This window comes from Giraffa tippelskirchi, chromosome 6 (genome assembly GCF_054371585.1).
Source record: "Giraffa tippelskirchi isolate mGirTip1 chromosome 6, T2T-mGirTip1v1.2.pri, whole genome shotgun sequence".
Classification (NCBI taxonomy): domain Eukaryota; kingdom Metazoa; phylum Chordata; class Mammalia; order Artiodactyla; family Giraffidae; genus Giraffa; species Giraffa tippelskirchi.
Window position 1 is genome coordinate 151,857,286 of NC_137280.1, and position 24,369 is coordinate 151,881,654.

Genomic DNA, 24,369 nt, shown 5'->3' on the forward strand with positions numbered 1-24,369 from the left:
TTCATGAGACCCATGAAGGCAACTGCTATGAGAATCTAGGATGTGTGGTAAACTTACTTTATCTTTGAACAGTATTTTAAAATTGAATCATCTCAAGAAATGAATAAGGATTGGAAATCTTATTCATAGGGTTTTTAAAAACCTAATAAGTATTTAATCATTAATGCTCCATGAGCAAAACTTTAGATCTCCTTGCCTTGTCATTTGTTGTGGGGCTAAATATGCTAGTAAACCTCTTTATATTGTGAATGAAAGCTATTGTAAGATCTTAAAGCTTTTAGAATGGTGAATAGTCCAACTCCATTTTATTGACAAAGGAACTTAGTCCTAAAGAGGTTATGTGACAACAGCTAATCTAGAGAGCTGAGCTAGGACCAGATTCCAGGTTTCCTAGAGCCAGTCCGGTGTTCTCTGTGATGGCAGTTTAGTTGTTCAGTTGTGTCTGACTCTTCGCAACCCCATGAACTATAGCCCACCAGGCTCCTCTGTCCATGGAATTTCCCAGGCAAGAATACTGGAGTAGGTTACCATTTCCTTCTCTAGGGGATCTTCCCAACCCAGGGATTGAACCGGCATCTCCTGCATTGCAGGTGGTCTCCTGCATTACATGTGGATTCTTTGCCAACTGAGCCACCAGGGACCATGAAATAAAGTGTTTAATCCTTAATGCTTGGTGAGCAAAACTTTAGATCTCCTTGCCTTTTCACATGCTCAGTTTTCTTTTTTTTAAATGTTTACCATTGCCCGCAGACTTGTTCTCTACGTAATATATTCTTTGACTCCTCACCAGTCAGATCAGCTCATTCATTCCTAAATGCTAGCATTCACCACTGAAAGGCTGTGCCACTAGAAAAAGATTTTTCATGTTTTTTAGTCATACATATTTGAAGGAGAATGAATTTAACTAACAATTATATAAACACTTACTGTGTGTCAGACACAGTTTTAAGAGTAAGAGCATGCTCAGTCGCTCAGTTCTGTCCGATTCTTTGTGACCCTAGGGACTGTAGTCCACCAGGCTCCTCTGTCCATGGGATTTTTCCAGGCGAGAACACTGGAGTGGTTGCCATTTCCTCCTCCATGGTCTAAGAGCACTGAATGTTAATTCATTTAATCTTTATAACAATCCTAAGAAGTAGATTCTTCCTATTCTCATCTTCCAGATGAAGGAACAAAGGAATTTATAGATTAATTGGGAGAGAATTGTTATTTTGCAATATTTACACATTGAGTCTTCCAGGCTAGGAATATAGTATATTACTCTTTGTAGTAAACATTGTATTTTGCTGTTGGGCAAAAGTTTATCCTCAGTCTTTTTTTTTTCCTCCTCAAATATGGCGTTTCCTCCACATTTACTCTTTTTTTTTTTTTTTTAATAAATTTATTTATTTTAGTTGGGGGCTAATTACTTTACAATATTGTAATAGTTTTTGCCATACATTGACATGAATCAGCCATGGGTTTACATGTGTTCCCCTTCCTGGACCCCCCACATTTACTCTTCCAGAAGAATTATTTAATTATTTTGTAAAGTTCCAGAAATTAAAACTAATTTTTTCCTTAGTAAGGTTTTGTGTTTTTCTTAATACAGGTTTTGTTTTTCTTATTGATGTTTCTGGAAAGGGAAAGTGGCAGTACTATAGTCTGTTGCATTAGTAATAACTAAAACATTTACCTGTAAAAGAGAATATGTGTATTAAAATCTTACTTCATTATGTTCTGTGTTGTAGCTCTTTATGTCTAACAGTGCAGTGCTTTGCACGTGGTAGACACCTAATATATGCTGGTGCAATGTCAGTTTGGGGGAGAATATGCTGAGACTAGATATTATCAGATGGCAAGCCATCGTTAAACAGCCTGATGTCAGTTTACTAAATTGAGAAAGGCTAAGAAACTTCCTGTTGAATATAAATGGGAAGTTAGTGATTGACCCAACTCCACAGACACCAGATTTCTTAAGAAATCAGAATCGTTTCTAGAAAAGGAGAGGAGGTCAGCTCTAAGACATGTGTGGATTAGTTTAAGGTTTCCTCCTGTTCCACTTTTGAAGAGCAGAACCCCACCAGCACTTAGCTGCTGCTGTGGGACTTGCAGACAAGCAGGCTTTGGAGTAATAGGTACAAGTTGCTTAAGTACCTTGTAATAGGTACAGTTCAGTTCAGTCGCTCAGTCGTGTCTGACTCTCTGCGACCCCATGAATTGCAGCACGCCAGGCCTCTCTGTCCATTACCAACTCCCGGAGTCTACCCAAAGCCATGTTCATCGAGTCGGTGATGCCATCCAACAATCTCATCCTCTGTCGTCCCCTTCTCCTCCTGCCCCCAATCCTACCCAGCATTAGGGTCTTTTCCAATGAGTCAACCCTTCGCATGAGGTGGCCAAAGTATTGGAGTTTCAGCTTCAACATCAGACCTTCCAATGAACACCCAGGATTGATCTCTTTTAGGATGGATTGATTGGATCTCCTTGCAGTCCAAGAAACTCTCAAGAGTCTTCTCCAACACCACAGTTCAAAAGCATCAATTCTGCGGCGCTCAGCTTTCTTCACCGTCCAACTCTCACATCCGTACATGACCACTGGAAAAACCATAGTCTTGACTAGACGGACTTTTGTTGGCAAAGTAATGTCTCTGCTTTTAAACATGCTATCTAGGTTGGCCATAACCTTCCTTCCAAGTAGTAAGCGTCTTTTAATTTCATGGCTGCAGTCACCATCAGCAGTGATTCTGGAGCCCAAAAAAGTAAAGTCTGACACTGTTTCCACTGTTTCCCCATCTATTTCCCATGGAGTGATGGGACCAGATGCCATGATCTTAGTTTTCTGAATGTTGAGCTTTAAGCCAACTTTTTCTCTCTCCTCTTTCACCTTCATCAAGAGGCTCTTTAGTTCTTCTTCACTTTCTGCCATAAGGGTGGTGTCATCCGCATATCTGAGGTTATTGATATTTCTCCCAGCAATCTTGATTCCAGCTTGTGTTTCTTCCAGCCCAGCGTTTCTCATGATGTACTCTGCATATAAGTTAAATAATGTGAAGTCAAATGGGCCTTAGAAAGCATCACTACGAACAAAGCTAGTGGAGGTGATGGAATTCCAGTTGAGCTATTTCAAATCCTCAAAGGTGATGCTGTGAAAGTGCTGCACTCGATATGCCAGCAAATTTGGAAAACTCAGCAGTGGCCACAGGACTGGAAGAGGTCAGTCTTCATTCCAATCCCAAAGAAAGGCAATGCCAAAGAATGCTCAAACTACCGCACAATTGCACTCATCTCACACGCTAGTAAAGTAATGCTCAAAATTCTCCAAGCCAGGCTTCAGCAATACGTGAACCGTGAACTTCCAGATGTTCAAGCTGGTTTTAGAAAAGGCAGAGGAACCAGAGATCAAATTGCCAATATCCGCTGGATCATCGAAAAAGCAAGTGAGTTCCAGAAAAACATATATTTCTGCTTTATTGACTATGCCAAAGCCTTTGACTGTGTGGATCACAAGAAAGTGTGGAAAATTCTGAACGAGATGGGAATACCAGACCATCTGACCTGTCTCTTGAGATACCTGTATGCAGGTCAGGAAGCAACAGTTAGAACTGGACATGGAACAACAGACTGGTTCCAAATAGGAAAAGGAGTACGTCAAGGCTGTATATTGTCACCCTGCTTATTTAACTTATATGCAGAGTACATCATGAGAAATGCTGGGCTGGAAGAAACACAAGCTGGAATCAAGATTGCCGGGAGAATAGGTACAAGATACCAAAAATGAGGGAATTTTGTAGGAAGTACAGTTGGCCAGATCTCAGAATTGTGGTTTTTAACACAACATTGATACCATTCAAGGCAGAAAGCATTTGAGACAGAGAAATGACTGCATCTATATTAGAATCTGTTAAGGTGCTGCATTAGAGTTTGTTAATCCACTGTAATCTAGGGCCTGCATTTCAGGGGCATAAGAATGAGGAAAAAAGCAGCTTATTACATGGGAGCAGAGTTAAAGAGAGGCTGATCTCCTCTGGTTTTAGTGAACAATATCCTTGCTCACTAATAAATATGACCCTATAGAAGCAGAAGAGATCAAGAAGAGATGGAAAGAATACACAGAAGAACTGTACAAAAAAAGAGCTTAATGACTCAGACAATGACGATGGTGTAGTCTCTCACTCAGAGCCGAACATTGTGGAGTATAAAATCAAGTGGGCCTTAGGAAGTGCTGCTGCCAATAAAGTCAGTGGAGATGATGGAATCCCAGCAGAGCTATTTAAAATCCTAAAAGATGATGCTATGAAAGTGCTACACTCAATATGTCAGCAAATTTGGAAAACCCAGCAGTAGCTGCAGGACTGGAAAAGGTCTGTCCTCATCCCAATTCCAAAGAAAAGGGTATACTAAAGAATGTTCAAACCACCCGACAGTTGCATTCATCTCCCATGCTAGTAAGGTTATGCTCAAAATCCTCCAAGCTAGGCTTCAGCATTAAATGAACTGAGAGCTTCCAGATGTCCAAACTGGGTTTAGAAAAGATAGAGGAACCAAAGATCAAATTGCCAGCATTCGTTGGATCACAGAGAAGGCAAGGGAATTCCAAAAAAATATCTATCTGTTTCATTGACTATGCTAAAGTCTTTCACTGTGTGTATCATAACAAACTGTGAAAAACTCTTAGAGAGATGGGAATACCAGACCATCTTACTTGTATCCTGGGAAACCTGTATGTGGGTCAAGAAGCAACAGTTAGAACCCTGTATGGAACAACAGTGGTTCAGGATTGAGAAAAGAGTATGAAAAGGCTGTTTATTGTCTCCCTGTTTGTTTAACTTATACATAGAGCACATCATGCAAAATGCCAGGCTGGATGAGTTACAAGCTGGAATCAAGATTGCTGGGAGAAATATCAACAACCTTAGATATGCTGATGATACCACTCTAATGGCAGAAAGTGAAGAGGAATTCTTAAAGAGTCTCCTGATGAGGGTGAAGAAGGAGAATGAAACAGCCAACTTAAAACTAAATATTAAAAAAACAAAGATCCTGGCATCCGGTCTTTTCACTTCATGGCAGATGGAAGGGAAAAGGTGGAAGCAGTGACAGATTTTTTTCCTTCTTGGGCTCTAAAATCACTGTGAATGATAACTGCAGCCATGAAATTAGAAGACGATTGCTTCTTGGCAGGAAAGCTATGACAAACCTAAAACAATGTGTTAAAAAGCAAAGACACACACACACACAAAAAGCAAAGATATCATTTTGCCGACAAAGGTCCATATAGTCAAGGCTATGATCTTTCTAGTAGTCATGTACGGATTTGAGAGCTGGACTATAAAGAAGACAGAGCGCCGAAGAATTGATGCTTTTGAACTGTGGTGCTGGAGAAGACTCTTAAGAATCCCTTGAAAAGCAAGGAGATCAAACCAGTCAATTTTAATGGAAATCAACCCTGAATACTCTTTGGAAGAACTGATGGTGAAGCTGAAGCTCCAATACTCTGGTCATCTGATGTGAACAGCTGGCTCATTGGAAAACACCCTGACGCTGGGAAAGACTGGAAAGGCAGGAAAAGAGGGCAACAGAGGATGAGATGGTTGGATGGCATCACTGATGCAATCGACATGAACTTGGGCAAACTCCGAAAGATGATGAAGGACAGGGAAGCCTGCTGTGCTGCAGTCCACGGGGTTGCAAAGAGTCAGACATGACCGGCAGCTGAACAACATGAACAACAATGATAACGTCATCAGTTTCTGCTCATAAAGCAGGAAGCCCAGAAGGAGTGAGGGGAGAGTGGTGGGAGCATAGGCAGAAGGGCTTCAGTCCATTAAGAAGAAAAGCTGAAGGCTGAAAAGAGGTGCTGCATGTTCTCCCTCCCAGTATCCATCTCCCAGATTCTTCGTCCCTCCAATCATTGTGTTCATTAAAAGCTAATTTTCTGAGAAATATGCATAGGCCTCAAAGATTCAGAAGTGATTCAAGATTGTAAGTAGTGTAGTTTTCCAATAAAGTTTGTTTGTATTTTTTTAAAGTAAAAATTATATTGGCTGTTCAAAGTCTTATTATTTCAAAATATATTTGTCTGAAAAGACATAGGGAAGTAAGGAGTGAAGTTGCTTTTTAGTTTAAAAGTAACTAAAATATAGTTGTCTTGAGTTTTCAGAAAAGATGTTTACAGTAGAGGAGAAAAAAGAAGTTTATAAAAACTTTAATGAAATGTTTTAATTTTATATTTTGCAGTCATTTTCAGAAATGTGTTTGTGCGTCCAGACTCACACAAGAATACATAAAGCGAAAGAGGCTCTTTTCCCCAAGGTCATTAGCCAGTGTTAGAGACACGGTGTCTGAGTGCACTTTGGGTATTTTCATAAACTGGAATTTGCAAAATGTTTAATTTTAAATCCTATTCATACATTCTTTGATGAGTGAGTGAGTGTGTCTTTTCTTAAATTGTTTTTATACTGAGTGATCATAATACAGGGTTTTGAAACATCTCTCTATCTACAGGTAGTGGCATTATTCATACATTTATAGAATCTCTTAAGTACCTTCATGAATAATAAGTATAAATCAGTATTTTAAGGTATGGCACATGTTAACTTTCCCCTCTGGTGATACCTAATCTTTGATTTTATTTAATTCAAACATTATGATATTATACTTTTATTATGAATTTGAGAATGTTAAAGCCACTAGTCTAAAAGAACTTTTTACTTTTACTTTAGAAATGTATCTCATTGACAACAAATTGTTTTTAGTTTGGCAGCTGTAGAACCATCCATGATGCTCTTGGAAAATGTCAAGAGGCATCTGAAGCGTCCAGTGTGGATTAATGCTGATGTTCTTCCTGGTCCAAATGGAAATATCAGAGTAGTGGATGCAAAACCTTTTGTAGACACTGTGACATCCTTCTTTCCAGATGTGACATTTTCCCTGGGTTGGACAACAGGATGGCATCCTGAGAAAGTCAATGAAGGTGATAATTTAAAATATGTGTTCCTTTTTGGTCAAAGTAAAATACACTCAGATATAAAAATAATACCTTTAATAGAAAACCACAACCACGTTCTATAAATCCAAGAGCCTAAGGGAGAGAAAGATCTGGCCCTCAAGATGTGTGTATGACTCTTCCTTCCGTTATTTCAGATAGATCTTGTTCACTGGTGACCTTTTGTCACCAGGCTCCCACAGAAAATATTTATTTGCAAGGTCTAGAATAACCAAAGCTGCCTCTTTACATACGTTAAGCAAATTCCGAGTTGGTCTCTTTGTACTTGTAGAGCATTCTGTACTCTTTTTTTTCTTTTGCTTTGAAGCAAACTCTCTATGTTGGATGAAAGATACAGAAGCGGGAATAAAATCTTTTTAAGTGATGTAAGGCCAGAAGTAGGGGGTGTGTGGTTGAAGAGCATGGATTCTGTTCCCTTGATATTAGAAGGTCCTTGAAATGTATACTGCTAGAAAAGAAGCTTGGTGCCCTCACACCCTCTGGCTAGACAGAGAGGGCGTGGGAGGCCACGAGACTTTCCTCTCAGCGAAATTTCTTCTTTCTCTTCATGTACTCTTTTTGATGGACCTGATGTTCAGCTTTGTTTTCCTGGATGAAACTTATTACACTATTTGGATTCATCTTTTTCTTCATACATCCCCATTTAGTGATTTTCCAGTAAGATCACTAATTAGGGATCCTAAATCAGGGATCCAGTAAAATCAGATCCTCTGGGACAGCTGAACACATGGTAAAAATAATTAACCAAGAAGTTATTTAGAGTTTATGGAAATATTAGCCTTTATCTTGTGTTTATGGCATTTTTAAATTTACTTATTTGCTGTTACTGTCTTTAGATATAAAGTTTTAAAATCTAACATGAGATTAGAGTAACTGCTATCTGGTGCATAGTGACATTGAGGTTATAACCCCTGGACCAACAATTGATATAATCCAGAGAAAAATGGTATACTTTAAATTTGTTCTATGTTAATTTTCTAATCATTTTATTAGTGTCAGTAAAGGATATAGCCTATAATTCAAAGTGTTTAAAGAAGGTAAACTGGAAACGATTTAATAGCTTCCATACTGCTTCTGATCTCTTTTTAGTCACAGTTTAGTCTAACTCTGACTTTAATCTCAGGCTTGAACTGAATTAAACCATGTCTGGGTCTTTAAGTCATGTTGGTGTTGAATGTTTCCAGGCTACTTTTCCCCTGCTGGCCTATGGTCATTACCACCATGTGTTTTATCTTCCCTTACTTCTTATGCTACAAATTTTAGAAAAGAGAGTTTATATGTTTGTAGTAATGTAAGTAATAGCTTATGTTAGCAACCCCTTTTTCTAATTAAAAAGATACAATTCTCTAGATTTTAAAGGAAAGCAGACCTTTCCCTTCTTTCATGAGGAATTTAACTGCTATAGGCTTTTTGTAAATTGTTCCTTTACAGACCAATACTTTTTCAACCTACTTTTGACAGAGTTTAGGGGTTATTTTTAAAATATACATTTTTTTCTGAAGCTGTTTATAAATAGGCAGATATATTTTCCACAATGTCTAAACTTGATTTAAAACACAAAACACATATATAAAAGCCAATTTAAACACTATTTCTATTTTAGATAAAATGTGTAAGTAATTTGGACTAGCCCCCACATTTAAAAAAAAATTTGAAGTTAATTATTACTTAAATAGCTCGTAAGTACCTAGCAACCATCTTTTTCCTTGAAAAGAAAGCTTAACACAAGTGGGAAATCTAAGTTTATAGAGTATATTAATGATGCAGAGCCTTAGAATTTTAAATTATATATGTATATAGTGCCAACATTTCCTTTTTTGTACTTGATAGATTAAGAATTGATTAATCTTCTTTCTAAGGTTTCAATTTTTTTGTTGGATTTGCTCTCGTTCACTTGTGACATGACTTTAGACGTAATTTTTTTATCTGCATCCCACTCAAAATATTTTCCTGCATTAAGTAGTATTCTACTTTCTCTGAATCCAAATGGAAATTTTAATGAATTACCTATGAATTTTCATATTCATATATAATTTAATTTTTACCCTTCCCTGGTGGCTCAGATGGTAAAGCATCTGCCTGCAGTGCAGGAGACCCGGGTTTGATCTCTGGTTCAGGAAGATCCCCTGGAGAAGAAAATGGCAACCCATTCCAGTATTCTTGCCTGGAAAATCCCATGGTCGGAGGAGCCTGATAGGTTACAGTCCATGGACTTTCTCTGAATCCAAATGGAAATTTTAATGAAATACCTATGAATTTACATGTTCATATATAATTTAATTTTTACTTAATTGACTTTTTAGGATTCTGGTGAGAAAAGTTAAATTTCTTTCTTTGCACTTCAGGTTACAGTTGGACAATGGTGAAAGAGATGGAATATATATGTAATGAACTAAATCAGCCTGTAACATTTCCTGTCAGAGCAGCATTAGTCAGGCAGTCTTGTTCTCAGTTACTTTGGCTGTTGAAGCAATCAAACAGGTATGTATAAGTTTGACAGTGTAGTGTGTACATGTGAGTGTGTGTGAAAGATGAAGGATGAAAGTGTGTGTGAAAGATGAAAACTGATCATACAGACAGTGTGTGTGAGAGAAAGAGACAGAAAATGGACACTGATTCTGTCAGTGCTCAGACTTCCTCACTGGAATGAAGCTCCTTGATGAATCTTAGTATCAGGTCTTTCACCTCTATTCTGCACAAAACCTTTTGCACATAATAGGTACCCAGTAAATGTTTGTCATTTTTTTCAATATGCTATACATTCACAAAAAGTTATAAGTGGAGACAATAATTTCCCTTTGAATTCTGTCATAATTCCAAGTCTTTTCCATATAAAAATTTTGTTATTGTAAAAATTAATTTTTTTTGGCTGTGCAGCTTGTGAGATCTTAGTTCCCTAACCAGAGATTGAATCTGTACCCTTGGCAGTGAAAGTACCAAGTCCTAACCACTGGACTGCCAAGGAAGTCCCCAAATGTTATTATTTTAGCATGTCATAAAAATTTGCTGGACCATGTATTAAATATTATAAAGCTACAGATAGTGAAACAGTTTTGATACTATGTTTTTTAATAGGCTAGTCAACAGGACAGCAGGGAAAGCCCAGAAATAAACTCAGCTCTATCATGAACTTAGGATAGGAAAAGGCTGGTATTTCAGATCATTGGTGCAAAAGTTCAATAACTTGTATTGGGACAGGCAACATTGTAGGAAAAACAAAGTAAATGACCTTCCTTAATCTTCCTCCAAAATAAATTCCAGATGAATTAAAGACTTGAACACCAAACAGTAAATGCATAAAGAAAACACAATGGATGATTTTTTTTTTTTTTGGTATGTATAGTTTCAGAATGGAGAAGACCCTTCTTGGTAAGGCACAAAACCCAGAAGCAATAAAAGGAAAGTCTGATACATTTGAATATGTAGAAATGAAAAAATACTGGTAAAACTGCCCTCAACACATATATGTTACATAGTTGTAAACAATTCTAACAAACAAATAATTATCACAAATCATCCAGAAAAAGACCCAGTTTGATAATTCACTATATTTTAGAGAGGAAGGGAAGCATATACTCAAATATTAGAGAAATATCCATATTCCTGTGGGTAGAGTTTTTACTAAATGCTTTTTCAGTTTTTATGAAAATAACCCTATTTTCTCACATTATAGATTAATAAAATAAATTATATTAGCATTTTATGTATTGAATCATCCACACATTTACAGAATAAATCCCTCTTGAGATTTATCATTCTTTTAAAGTCTGCTGAATTTTATTGCTAATATTTTAGTTAGAATTTCAGCATTTTAAAGTGAGATTGGTCTGTAGTTGTCTCTTTCTCAGTTTTGGGTATCAATATAATGGACATTTCATTAAAAAAAAACTAAGGACCTTTCTTTCTTTTTACATTTCCTAGGATGTTAAAAATAACATTCAAATAGCCTGTACATGAGTTTGAATAAACTCAACGTTGAAACCAACCTGGTGCTTAGTGTTAGAGACTCAGTAGTGTCTGACTCTTTGTGACCCCGTGGACAGTAGCCCACCATGCTCCTCTGTCCATGAAATTCTCCAGGCAAGAATACTGGAGAGGGTTGCCATTCCCTTCTCCAGGGGATCTTCCCAACCCAGGGATTGAACCTGGGTTTCCAGCATTGCAGGTGGATTCTTCACCATCTGAGCCACCAAGGAATATAAATATAATTTATATATTATTTTTCATTGACTGTTTTAAGGGTGACTTACTGTCATAAAAATAATTTTAAACCTACAGAAAAGTTGCAACATCTCCTTTACCCATGTTCCCAAATTGTTTATCCATTCTTTCTTCCTCTATCCTTCTCTCTCCCCCATCTCCTTTTCTTTCTTTTTTTCTATTTCTTTTTTCTGTTATGATGTCTCATATCCTGAAGTCCTCCAGTGTAGACTTACCCACACAAGAATGCATTTCTGTATTTCTACTGTGTAGCCTCCCAACCAGGAAATTAGCATTAAGGCAAAACTGCACCTATAGTCTCCAGACCCCATTCAAATTTATCAACCATTCCAACAATCCTTATTTCCTTGTGGTCTATGAAACTCTCTAAGAACATGTATTGCATTTAGTTTGCATCAGTCTCTTTCAAAATTCTTCCTCAATTTTTCCTTTCCTCTCATACACATGACAGTCTTAAAGACTACAGGCTCTTTATTATGAAAAATATCCTCATTCTCAATCAGTTCAATATTTCCTCATGCTAGATCTCAGGTCTTGCATTCTTGGCAAGCTAATCACGTACTTGTCCCAATTCCCAAACGGGTCACTTCTTCAAGGATCACTTCTTGATTATAGTGGCAGGTGGTATTTAGAAAGCAAAATCTGGGACTTTAGTATAATCATTGCTCCTAGAGTGTCAATGCTTGCAGGACTGTTAAGGATGGGAAAGAATTCTTAAGCAAGACACAAAAATCATTAGCCATAAAGGATATGTTTGAGGAATTTGAACACATTAAAATTTGGAAATTCTTTCCATCAAAAAACACCATGAAGAATATGAACAGGTTAGGCAGAGTTGGGAAAGATTTTTGTATATCAAAAGGGCTCTAATCAGAATTTATAATGAATTCTGTATTCTATTATGTGCACATCAGAGTTCATCTATTATTGAATGATATTTGGATTATTTCATGATTTTGTCTATTACAAAAATTGGTGTTGTGAACATTCATATATATATATATATAAATGTGGGCACACACATACATCCTGGTGCAAATGTGCCTAAAGATTATATCAGTAAGGAATTTCTAGAAATAGAATTTCTAGGTCATAGGGTGTTCATATTTTCAATTTTAGTGAATACTGCTAAACTATTTTCCGAAGAAAATGAATAAACTGTGGCTTCATGTTTCAACTTGAATACATTTCACAAAAAATATTCAGCAAAAGAAGCAGTACCAAAAATATTACATCCCATATGATTCCACTTATATAAAATTTATTAACAGGCAAAAATTAAACTGTATTGTTTAGGATGGATATACAGGTGGTAAATAAAGCATGAAGATGGCAACTGAAAAGTTTAGGTGGTGAGAACTCTGGGGGCGAGGTGAGGCTGTGATGGGGCTCTGATATACAGGTGTCTTCTAAGGTGCTGGCAAGGTTCTCTTCTTGGTTTGTGTTGTGTTACACTGGAGTTCATTTTATAATAATTTGTCAAAATTTACATTTATGTTTTATGCATCTTTTCCTATATGTGTTATTTCACAGTGGAAAGAGCTTTAAAAATGAAACCTGAGGGTGATTTGAATGAATGCAATTTAAAATACCCTTAGGCAATTTTATTTTTCCTGTTTTAGTTTGTATACCATAGTGGGAGGATTAAAAGAGGCAAAATAACACTGGAAAGCTCTTCTTTTAACCTAAAGTCATATCTGTCTTTTTATAAGGTTTGTCTCCTTGGTGCTTGAATAAAGTAATAAAAATGCCCTTTTAGCAAAAACATGTTTTTAGAGTAATTCTTATTTTTTTCCTGTGTTTCCCACTATAGTTTAACATTCATTTGGGTTTGTCACATAATACTATTATGGAGCAAAATCCGAAGTACTTTCCTTTGTTACATTTCCAGAATGGTGTTATTATCCTTAAGGACAGTAATGTGTCAGTATAATAACAAGAATATATATATTGGTTAGACTGTTTTCCCATCTTTAGCAGAACAACTGCTTTTTAGATTTTCCCCTGGATTCTGACATACTTATGAGGAAAATAAATATGAAAATACTTAAGAGATTTGCATTTCTCTAAATTCTAATAAGAACAGTGTAATAGTAATGTCACCGGAAGAAATGAAAATATATGATTTAAGTAGCATTTTAGTTTCTGAGCATATTCTTACATCCATAATCAATCTGCATATATTATTATTGTTTTTTGACTCCAGAAATAGATCTAGGTTTATTCTGTTTGGCATTCTTAGATCTCATACAGAAACGCCCAGAAGGGATAGCAGGGCCACTTAGAAGTGCATATGAATGTTGGGAATGTCAGTGACAATTGTATCTCTTCACTGTCCCTTCCAGTCGTACTTTTGACTCTGGCCTGGCTACTGAAGCAACCAGGTTAGAGATGTGGTTTTGTGTAGGGAACAGATTGCTTGATCAACAACATAGTCTCCTCTGCTCTTTTGTCCAAAATTGGGCCTATTTACAGTGCTAACAATTCTGGGTTTCTAAAGTCATTAATTCAGATGTGAGGGTTACCTAATTTAGGCAATAGTGATGTGAATTTTATTCTCTCTAGTCCCTTTGATGTTGATGAAGGAATGAAACAGGAAAATACAGTTCCACCAGTGCTAATTAATTTTTCTTCTATGTGAATTTGGGTTAGGGACAAATGAGAGTGACTGTGTTTAGGCTTGTTGGAATTCTTCATCACTGTTTCTTATCTTTCTCTATTAACTATATAATTCTGTTTTGTTTTGATGCAGGTACAGCCTGACCATTTGGACTGGAAAAAATGATAGCTATTCCATTGAAGATTTACTTTTTATTAGAGATCATTTTGACAAAAAAAGAGTTTTCTATGACATCTTGGAACCACAAAACCATGAATTTAAACAAGCCATTGGAATCAAAATTAATCTCTAAGATGAAAATTCTGCTAAATTATTTCATGTTTTGCTTTTGCAATCCTTCTTTGTCTGATCTGAATTAATTACCATATAAATTATGATGATTGATTTATGTTCTAGTTCATCCAATCAAAAAATACTTACTGAGAGCTTATTCTGTTAAGCTTATGTCCTTATAATACTGTACCTACCTACAAGATTTGGAAAGAAGAGATTGCATTGGGCCTCATATAATAATGATTTAGGAAAATGAATCTTTAGAATCCTTAATAAAAATATTTTGGTATATTGAAAATAATTGAAAAAATCCACGTGTCATACAGATACTAAATTACATGTTGGTGCTAGCATTACAGAGATTCCATAAAAATATGCCATCCTCTTTCTTTTCCCTGGAGAACTAATTATTTCAGAGACTACAAAAAGAAAGATGGCTTTAAAAACGTTTTTAACTTTCACAGGGTTGAGCAGTTTTCTTAAAATAAGATCAAATCTATTTACTGAAAGCAATGAGGATTAAATTAGGATGTATCTAGAATTTCCTTATTGTTCAGAGCATCCTGACAGCCATATATTAATGTGTTGTTTTGTATTCTTTGTTTTGATCATAGTATCTAGAGTGAACAAAATACTATTGGAGAGCAGAATTTTAATCCTGGTAATCTGTTATTTGTTTTTCAAGTTTTTCACCCTCACCACCTTGTTCCAGGCCCTTGTTCTACTACTAGAATTTTAAAAATTATTTCATCATGACTTCATTCCTCACACTACTCAAAGAAACCCTGGATGTTTCTGCTGAAAAAAAAAAAAAACTTTAAAAACACCTCTTTCTTTATGCCAAAGCAAAAATCTCTAGGGGCTTCTTAAATTCAATTTCATTGAATTTTACTCTTTCAATACCCTTCCTAATGTAGTCCCACTCTAAAAGTTAATTCAGTGTCCTCAGCACAGTGCTTTGTTTCAAAAACGCTTACCATCAGTAATCTCCAGATTTTACTTTAACAATTACTTTTAACTGCTACTGTTCACTAATTGTGTCATACATTATAGTTATGTCTCCTTAGCTAGACTATGAAGTCCTTCATGGTGAGAGAACATTCTTTTCTTTACAGTATCTGGCGTAGTCCTGAGCAAGGTATTCAGAAAAACATGTTGCTTCTTTCATTTATTGAAAAATAATTTACCAATGAATGTCCTAAGATATGTAATTTGTCTTTTATCAACCATTTCTCCCCAGAGAATAAAATAGTGCTGTGCAGAGAAAAGAGCTGGGTTTTTGAATTTGGATAGACTTCCCTTACAGCCCCACCTCTGTTCCTTACTAGCCATGGATTTGGGGAAATATTTAACCTCATTGAGTCTTGATTCCTTCATGTATAAAATGGGAGCAGGGGACAGGGCAGAGGATGAGGATTCTCTTGTAGGGTTGTTGTGAAGATTAAGGGAGATTCTTGCAATGGAAGCATGTAACTCAGTGCTTGTCTGGTAGCAAGTGCTCAACAGATAGTCCCTTCTTATTAGACTTACCATGTGATCATACCCATTGTAGATAGATAGCAGTAAGAGATATAACATGAAACATTGTACACATGCCAATACTTAAAGAAAATGATTATATTTTACTTGAAATTTTAGCTACAACTGAATATGGTGCTATTGGTCAAGTAACACCTAAAACTTCACTTTCTATGGTTGTTTGCCAAAAGCAAAAGGTGAAATTTCATAATTATAAAATTATAACAATTGTAGCAAAGAATAACTCTTAAAACTATGGTAAAAAGTATTGTTTACATTATAAATGTTCTAAAATGACCATGCTTTGGTTTCACAAAAAGAGTTGAATTTATAAATGAACTACATTTAAGTTTAAAATAAAATTCATTTGGCCAGATTATTTTTACCATTTATCTGGTCGTCAATAATATTTTTTAAAGTATTAATCTTGAAGCCAAATGCCTTTATATTGAGAAATTTATCAACTGAGTCTTATTTAGATTAAGATTTAAAACTATATTTTAAAGTGTTCTTGGGAATAAAAGGGCTTCCCAGGTGACTCAGTGGTAAAGAATCCACCTGCCAATTCAGAAAATGCCAGAAATGCTGGTTTGATCCTTGGGTGGGAAAGATAATCTGGAGGAGGAAATGGCAACCTGCTTCAGCATTCTTACCAAGAAAATCCCATGGGCAGAGAAGCCTGGTGGGCTACACTCCATGGGGTCCCAAAGAGTTGGACACAACTGAGCACGCACAGCAGCAGGAATAAAAATTATAAAAGAGAATTATAAAATTTATTCTGTTGAAAAGTAAAATTTAAATGGATTATGGTCCATATGGAAAAACGGATAACGATCCCTACTTCACACCCTACACAGATAATAATTTGAGTTGGATCTTAGGCCTAAAAGTGAAAGCTAAATCTATAAAGCATTTAGAAAAGAATAAAGGAAAAAGTTTTCATGACTTTAAGCAATTATTTCTTTCCTTTTTTAAATTTCAGCTTGATTGAGATAAATTGACACATAAAATTGTAAGGTATTATTATTAAATATTTGGAAAGAGGTTCGTAGACACAAGTAAATGATTTAATATCACCTGTTTTTTTCTCTCCAGATTGTCTGGTTTAATGTATTGATATTAAGATTCCATCGCATCCAAATGCCGTTTCTCAAGCCCGCAGAGCAATCCTCGCCCTAGAAGATGCTTTCGTACAAGATCCAATTGTTCAAAAAATCAGAGCTTTTAAAAGGAGAATGGCTCATGGCCTGTAAAAGTGATTTGATTGCTGAGCAACCAGATGCGAACTCATTTATCCAGTGGGAAATTGTTGCAAGTTATTCAGAACAGGTTGTTCATTTGCTTGTTTGTTGGAGCTAGGGTTTTAGATTTTTCCTTCTAACTAAACAACAATAACAACAACCTAAATACCTAGTGAATGCATAGAAAAATGGTATATTTCTCATTTTGAAATTTAAGATGGGAGTCTACCTAGTATGAGCTTACTATCTTCTTATAAGTTCATGAATCAATGCAAAGAATATTGTATGTTAGAAAGATGAGACTAGTAGTGCTGAAGTACTTTTTAATCTAGAAAATGAGAGCATAATGAGTTAGTGAAACCAAGAAGAACTGATCACAGGTCTTGAAAGGAGTGGGGCAGGATCCAGGAGCACTTGGCGGCCTCAGCAGCAGGGGTTCAGGGGCCTTGTTCCAGTGTCCCACCTCAGAGCCACTCTTCTGGTCTTCACTGTGATTGCTTCTCTGTTCCTCGTACATCTGGACTGCCATTCTTTGGTCCAGAGACCTTAATTTGTCCAGTCACTTGTGTCTTTCATGAGGGAGACATGTAACAGTACTTCAGGGCTCAGTAGGAACTCTGGGGTGGGGAGGCGGTGGGAGGAAAAGGGACATCTCATTGCTGTTTGATTTGCTGAAGCAGGGCAAATAATTCAGAAATGATTTCTATCTCAAGGCTCTTATCGTCTAGTAGGGGGAGCAAAAGTGAAAGCAAAGTTGCTCAGTCTTGTCCGAGTCTTTGTGACCCCATGGACTGTAGCCTATGAGGTTCCTCCATCCATGGAATTTTCCAGGCAAGAGTACTGGACTGGGTTGCCGTTTCCTTCTCCAGGGGATCTCACTGGCCCAGGGATTGAACCCAGGTCTCCAGCATTGCAAGCAGACGATTTTACTGTCTGAGCCACCAGGGAAGCTCGAGCCACAGAGGAAGCCCAGTAGGGGGATAGAAACTTGTAAATAGTTTGTTGGATATTTGCTGTAACTCCTTTAATGGAACTATACCCCAGGTTGTGGCAAGAGACAGCAGTCTGTGCTAATTGGGAGAGAATAAGATTCACCATGTAGACAGAGGGAATGGCCTTTCTGACAGAAGCACATGAGCAGAGGAATTCTTAAGGAGGAAAAACTTGTTCAGAAGAGTTTTGTGGAGGCACTGTATCTCAAAGCTGAACATATAGGCAGGGGCCAGATTCACTTTTCAAGCTAAGGAGTTTGTTCCTTTTCTCTCAAGCTGTAGGAGGCATCATACCATTTTAAGCAGGGGTGCGTTATCATTTTTGAGTGTTATAAAGATGATTCCAATGGCATGAGAAGGAGCCTTAGAATCCATGAAAGGAGATGACGCCTTGAATTAAGATGGTAGCAAAAGGGGATGGGAAGGCTCAAGACATAGAGGAAAGGTTAAGAAGGAAGAACTTTTAAGACTTTGTAAACTAGTTGAATGAGAAGTATGGGGGAGAAGGAAGAGTCTCATATACATATTTTGGGCTCGTGTAACAGAGGGTCAGGAGGAGCCACTGACCCAAACAGGATAAGACAGGGGCTAGGTATTGCTGTATTTCTCAGTGATTTGTTGACATTGCTACTTTATACCAATTTGGAAAGAAAAATAAAAACCCCATCTTCCTGCCTCTGAACTCACCTCCCATCTACGCCATACCACACTGAACATGCCCAATCTCGTCTGAACTCCTCTCCCACTCTGACTTTAGGAAGAATGCTCTTTAGTTCAGGTTTCCCAGGTAGCACTAGTGGTAAAGGATCCATCTGCCAGTGCAGGAGATGCAAGAGTGGAGGGTTCGATCCTCAGGTCAGGAAGATCCCCTGGAGCAGGAAGTGGCAACCCACTCCAGTATTCTTGCCTGGAAAATTCCATGGACAGAGGAGCTGGTGAGCTATAGTCCATGGGGCTGTAAAGAGTTGGACGCGACCGAGCTCTTTAATTCCATCAGTTTTTTAAACAACTACACCCACTCACCAGTAACTGCAACTTTACTACATATTTTTAAATTATGTCATAATTTTAACCAACAAAAGCTACCCCCACAGTCTAACCATCAGAGTAGAGAGAAAACAGGCAAACCTTGAAAGGCTCTCACCCAACCTCCTGTCCTCTAAGGGAGGCTCTTTTGTTTCTATGCTTCTGCTTGCAAAAGGAACCAGTCTGACTAAATTAGGCAGTTGAGTTGTTCTGGGCTTGATTGCTGCTATAGAATCTTCATAAAGGCTGGTCATTGCCCCTTTCTTCTTTATCCCTTTCTTGGGGTCACATAATGTAGTAAGGATTTAGGAAATTTAATTGAAGTATTTACCGTGAGAGTTTGTTGCCACTTTGTGAATTCAAGAGCTAGTCAAAAACTTCTGAATTAAAGTTGAAGGGTGTGATCTCTTCACAGAGCCTGTTGAGCTCTGTCCCTAAGCCAAGGTTTCTATAAGATCTTTCATGACTTCCCCAGGGCTCTCTCCTGGTGCACATTCTCTGCTAGACTATGATTATTTTATGGGTTTGTGTTTTGCCCTCAACTGTGCTGTTGGGGGAGAGGTTATTCATCATTTTTGTATGATACCTGGTCAGAACAGGCCCTTAACAAATGATGGATGAATGGTTGATGGATGACACAAAACCTCAGCAATTCTCTTAGATCAGTTGTTCTTAAAGTGTGGCCCACAAACCCCTCAGTGTCCCTGAGATGCTTTTAGATGGGAGATGAGATCAAAACCATTTGTGAAATTGCCTATCTCACTATGTTGACATTTGCACTGATGGCAGAAAAAAGAACGTTAGGTTCAGCTATTGATACCCTGTGTGCTGTGTGCTGTGCTTAGTCTCTCAGTCCGACTCTTTGTGACCCCATGGACTATAGCCCACTAGGCACTTCTTGTCCATGGGGATTCTCCAGGCATGAATACTGGAGTGGGTTGCCACGCCACCCTCCAGGGGATCTTCCCAACCCAGGAATCGAACCCAGGTCTCCCGCATTGCAGGTGGATTCTTTACTGTGTGAGTCACCAGGGAAACCCTTAGTATGAATCAAATTCATGGCATCGACTATCAATCGTAATCTCCACTGCCCCACATGTTAGAACAAAAAGGACACAGGAATATCATCGATGATTCAGCAATAATTACAGTAAATCTTGATCCTGAGTACATATCTTTTTAAGATTCCATGTGATGGAATTGAGGTAGAATACAGCTCTGTTGTAGTGAAGTTCAGGGCTTGTTTTAAAGAAAAGCCCTTGATGCAAACTGAACCAGCCATTTTTTTCATGGAAAAAATATTTACTTGAAAGAACAATTGACAGCCCAGTTCCTTAGTCTTGGGTAATTGGCAGATATTTTCTCAAAAATCAACAAAGCAAGCTTGTTACTTAAAGGAAAACAACTGACAGTATCTGCTGCCAATGATAAAACTTGAGTTTTTATGTGAAAAATTAGAATTTAACTAAACTTGAACCCATCATTGTGAGCTTGACAATTCCCAATACTTAAGGACTTTGATATCAGTGGTGATATTAATAAATATTATTTTTTAATGTTACATAGTACAATGTGTCAACACTTAGAATATCTGCATAACTCAAGGAATCATTGTTTTACAAATTACTAGTGCATGATATTTGGAGAAGGCAATGGCAACCCACTCTGGTGTTCTTGCCTGGAGAATCTCAGGGACGGAGGAGCCTGGTGGGCTGCCATCTATGGGGTCACACAGAGTCGGACACGACTGAAGCGACTTAGCAGCAGCAGCAGCAGTGCATGATATTATAAGGTCTTGCTTGGATAAGGAATCCATTCAAAGTGCAAGACAAAGCAGTGAAATTTAACGTAACAGAAAATGAAAATTCCTTGGTGTGGCTTCAGATTCTGTACTACAACTAACCGTTTAAGAAACTACCACCTACTTGACAAGTTTGAGTACAGTATATAGAAAGATGATCTATAATTACCTGAAAAGCCTATCATTTCTTTCTTTTATATATATATCTGTGTGACGCCATAGTTTCTTCATGTTTCCACTAAAAATTTTACAACAGATTGAAGCAGAAACACGGATGAGAATCCAGCTGTTTTCTATTAAGTCAAACATTAAAGAAACTGCAAAAACATAAGACAGTGCCACTCTTCTCACCAAATATATTTTGGAAAATGTAGTTATTTTTCATAAAATATTTATTCTAATGTGTAATGGGTGTGGCATTTTAAAACAATATTTTTAAAATGTCCCAGTTTTAAATTTTAATGTAGTAAATATTGATACATATAACCCAGATATACAAAAAACAAAATAACAACAAAAAACTTTTGAGGTTCTAATTTTTAATACTGTAGAGTACTAAGACCAAAATGTGTGAACGTCTCAAGGTGTTTCAGGTGTTCAGCATTTGTGGATAAAAGGTTTACGCCATTCCTGCTTTGATCATTCTAGCATTGTTTCTTCAAACTATAAAATGTCAGTCAGTCAGTCAGTTCAGTTGTCGCTCAGTTGTGTCCGACTCTTTGCGACCCCATGGACTGCAGCACACCAGGCCTCTCTGTCCATCACCAACTCCTGGAGTTTACTCAAACTCATGTCTCGTCCCCTTCTCCTCTCGTCTTCAATCTTTCCCAGCATCAGGGTCTTTTCAAATGAGTCAGCTCTTCGCATCAGGTGGCCAAAGTATTGGAGTTTCAGCTTCAACATCAGTCCTTCCAATGAACATTCAGGACTTATCTCCTTTAGGATGGACTGGTTGGATCTCCCTGCAGTCCAATGGACTCTCAAGAGTCTTCTCCAACACCACAGTTCAAAAGCATCAATTCTTTGGCACTCAGCTTTCTTTATAGTCCAACTCTCACATCCATACATGACTACTGGAAAAACCATAGCCTTGACTAGATGGACCTTTATTGGCAAAGTAATGTCTCTGTTTTTTAATATGCTGTCTAGGTTGGTCATAACTTTCCTTCCAAGGAGTAAGTGTCTTTTAATTTCATGGCTGCAGTCACCATCTGCAGTGATTTTGGAGCCCAGAAAAATCAAGTCTGCCACTGTTTCCACTGTTTCTCCATCTATTTGCCATGAAGTGATGGGACCAGATGCCATGATCTTTGTTTTCTTAATGTTGAGCTTTAAGCCAACTTTTTGACTCTCCTCTTTCACTTTCATCAAGAGGCTCTTTAGTTCTTCTTCACTTTCTGCCAGAAGGGTGGTGTCATCTGCGTATCTGAGGTTACTGATATTGATATTGATATCTTGATTCCAGCTTGTGCATCTTCCAGGCCAGCGTTTCTCATGATGTACTCTGCATATAAGTTAAATAAGCACGGTGAAAATATACAGCCTTGACGTACTCCTTTCCCGATTTGGACCAGTCTGTTATTCCATGTCCAGTTCTAACTGTAGCTTCCTGACCTGCATACAGATTTCTCAAGAGGCAGGTCAGGTGGTCTGGTATTCCCATCTCTTGAAGAATTTTCCACAGTTTGTTGTGATCCACACAGTCAAAGGCTTTGGCATAGTCAATAAAGCAGAAATAGATGTTTTTCTGGAACTCTCTTGCTTTTTCGATGATCCAGAGGATGTTGCCAATTTGATCTCTGGTTCCTCTGCCTTTTCTAAAACCAGCTTGAACATCTGGAAGTTCACGGTTCACGTATTGTTGAAGCCTGGCTTGGAGAATTTTGAGCATTACTTTACTAGTGTGTGACATGAGTGCAATTGTGTGGTAGTTTGAGCATTCTTTGGCATTGCCTTTCTTTGGGATGGGAATGAAAACTGACCTTTCCTAGTCCTGTGGCCACTGCTGAGTTTTCCAAATTTGCTGGCATATTGAGTGCAGCACTTTCACAGCATCATCTTTGAGGATTTGAAATAGCTCAACTGGAATTCCACCACTTCCACTTGCTTTGTTTGTAGTGATGCTTCCTAAGGCCCACTTGACTTCACATTCCAGGATGTCTGGCTCTAGGTGAGTGATCACACCACTGTGATTATCTGGGTCGTGAAGATCTTTTTTGTATAGTTCTTCTGTGTATTCTTGCCACCTCTTCTTAATATCTTCTGCTTCTGTTAGGTCCATACCATTTCTGTCCTTTATTGAGCCCATCTTTCCATGAAATGTTCCCTTGGTATCTTTAATTTAAATGTCTGTGTCTAAACATATTCAATCCTTGAAAAATAGTTTTATTAGTCTTTATTTTTTTATTTCTTGGCTGCACCACTCAGTTTGCGGAATCTTAGCTTCCTAACCAGGGATTGAACCGGGCCATCGGCAGTGAAAGCTCAAAGTCCTAATCACCAGACAATCAGGGAATTCCCTATTAGCCTTTAAATTGAAAAATATATATGCAAGCAGTTTTAAGATTCAAACAGTACAGAAGTATATTGAAGTTGTTTTTTAGTTAAAAGGCTGTATAAAGTAATGACCCATTGGGAACTTTGTAGGGGAAAGAGAATAATTATAACCATTGTCTTACCAACTTTATCAAATATTCTCTAGTTTTTAAAATTCCCTTATCCTTATGATAATGATAAGAAGCACTAAACATCTGAAGTGTGTACTATACACCAGGCATTGTACTAAAGAGCCTCTGTGACATGCTATGATCACTGATAAAGATACTGTCTCCTGATACACCTTTCAAAGCTGAAGCCTTAGGCATCAAAGCTGCCTTACAAGTTATAACTCTCTCGGCATGAGCCATTAAGTCCTTGTTTTGATAATAATTCTCTTCTTTCTGGACCATATTTTCCATTTTGATCCAACCAATACTGCTTTAGGTACTGTCTTGGTCTGAAACATTTTGGATTTAATAATAGAATCCTACTCAAATTAACTCAAATAACTGAGGCTAGGGAAGAACTTCCCATAGGAGAAATATTCAGAAAATTCAGAGAAATGTTGAACATCTAGGCTGCAGGAAGGGCAAAAACTAAGACCACTGTCCTAAGCAACTAAGACAAGGTCCTCAGCAGTGGGAGGTCACAAACTCCAGTGTGCCACAAGACAAATTCATATTACTGAGAGAAAGCCCCCGTTGGTTTATCCAAGTTTGTGGCTTTGTTCCTTTGGGTCACTTGTCCATCCTTCATCCAGTTTACTGTTGGGGAGTAAGGGAACCAATGGGATGATACGATACCTTAGGCTGCCCCTTCCAACAGCTACAGGCAGAAACAGCCAAGAATGTACCTGGTGGTATACCCCCATCTCTTCATTCTCGAGAATTCTGAGGCCTTGATGCTCCATTTGTGTGGAACTGGGATAACCTACATTTACCACTGGCTATTGATAATGCAAGGGGGTTCCCAGTGAATTCCTCAAATTCTACCCATATTTATTCCAACCAGTGTCATGAAACCTTTTTCTCCTGTGAAGGAACCTGGAATGATCAGATGGTTATCACAGTTTCCATTTTGGTGGACTGTGATTGAATCTCTTGGTGGAATTGTTCTTCCTTTGGATGTCAGATTCCTCATATTAAAAGGAC

At 37.6% G+C, this 24,369-nt stretch overlaps 1 protein-coding gene across 4 annotated transcripts in view; it reads left to right on the forward strand.

Annotated features, from left to right (window-relative positions):
- The window catches only part of FAM151B (family with sequence similarity 151 member B), a 33,810-nt gene extending 15,275 nt beyond the window's left edge, over positions 1 to 18,535 (forward strand). Inside the window, exons 4-7 of one of the 4 annotated variants that reach the window (XR_014057524.1) lie at positions 6,738 to 6,955; positions 9,334 to 9,469; positions 13,962 to 14,763; positions 16,716 to 18,535. Coding sequence is in view for 3 of the 4 variants with exons in the window: in XM_081503808.1 (XP_081359934.1) it covers positions 6,738 to 6,955; positions 9,334 to 9,469; positions 13,962 to 14,121 (514 nt within the window). In the remaining variant the exon portion in view is untranslated. Of the gene's footprint in view, positions 1 to 6,737; positions 6,956 to 9,333; positions 9,470 to 13,462; positions 13,514 to 13,961; positions 15,371 to 16,715 lie in introns of those variants that run through there. The other 3 variants (XM_081503809.1, XM_081503808.1, XM_081503810.1) reach the window with 3 other exon arrangements.
- The last annotated feature ends 5,834 nt before the right edge of the window (positions 18,536 to 24,369 follow it).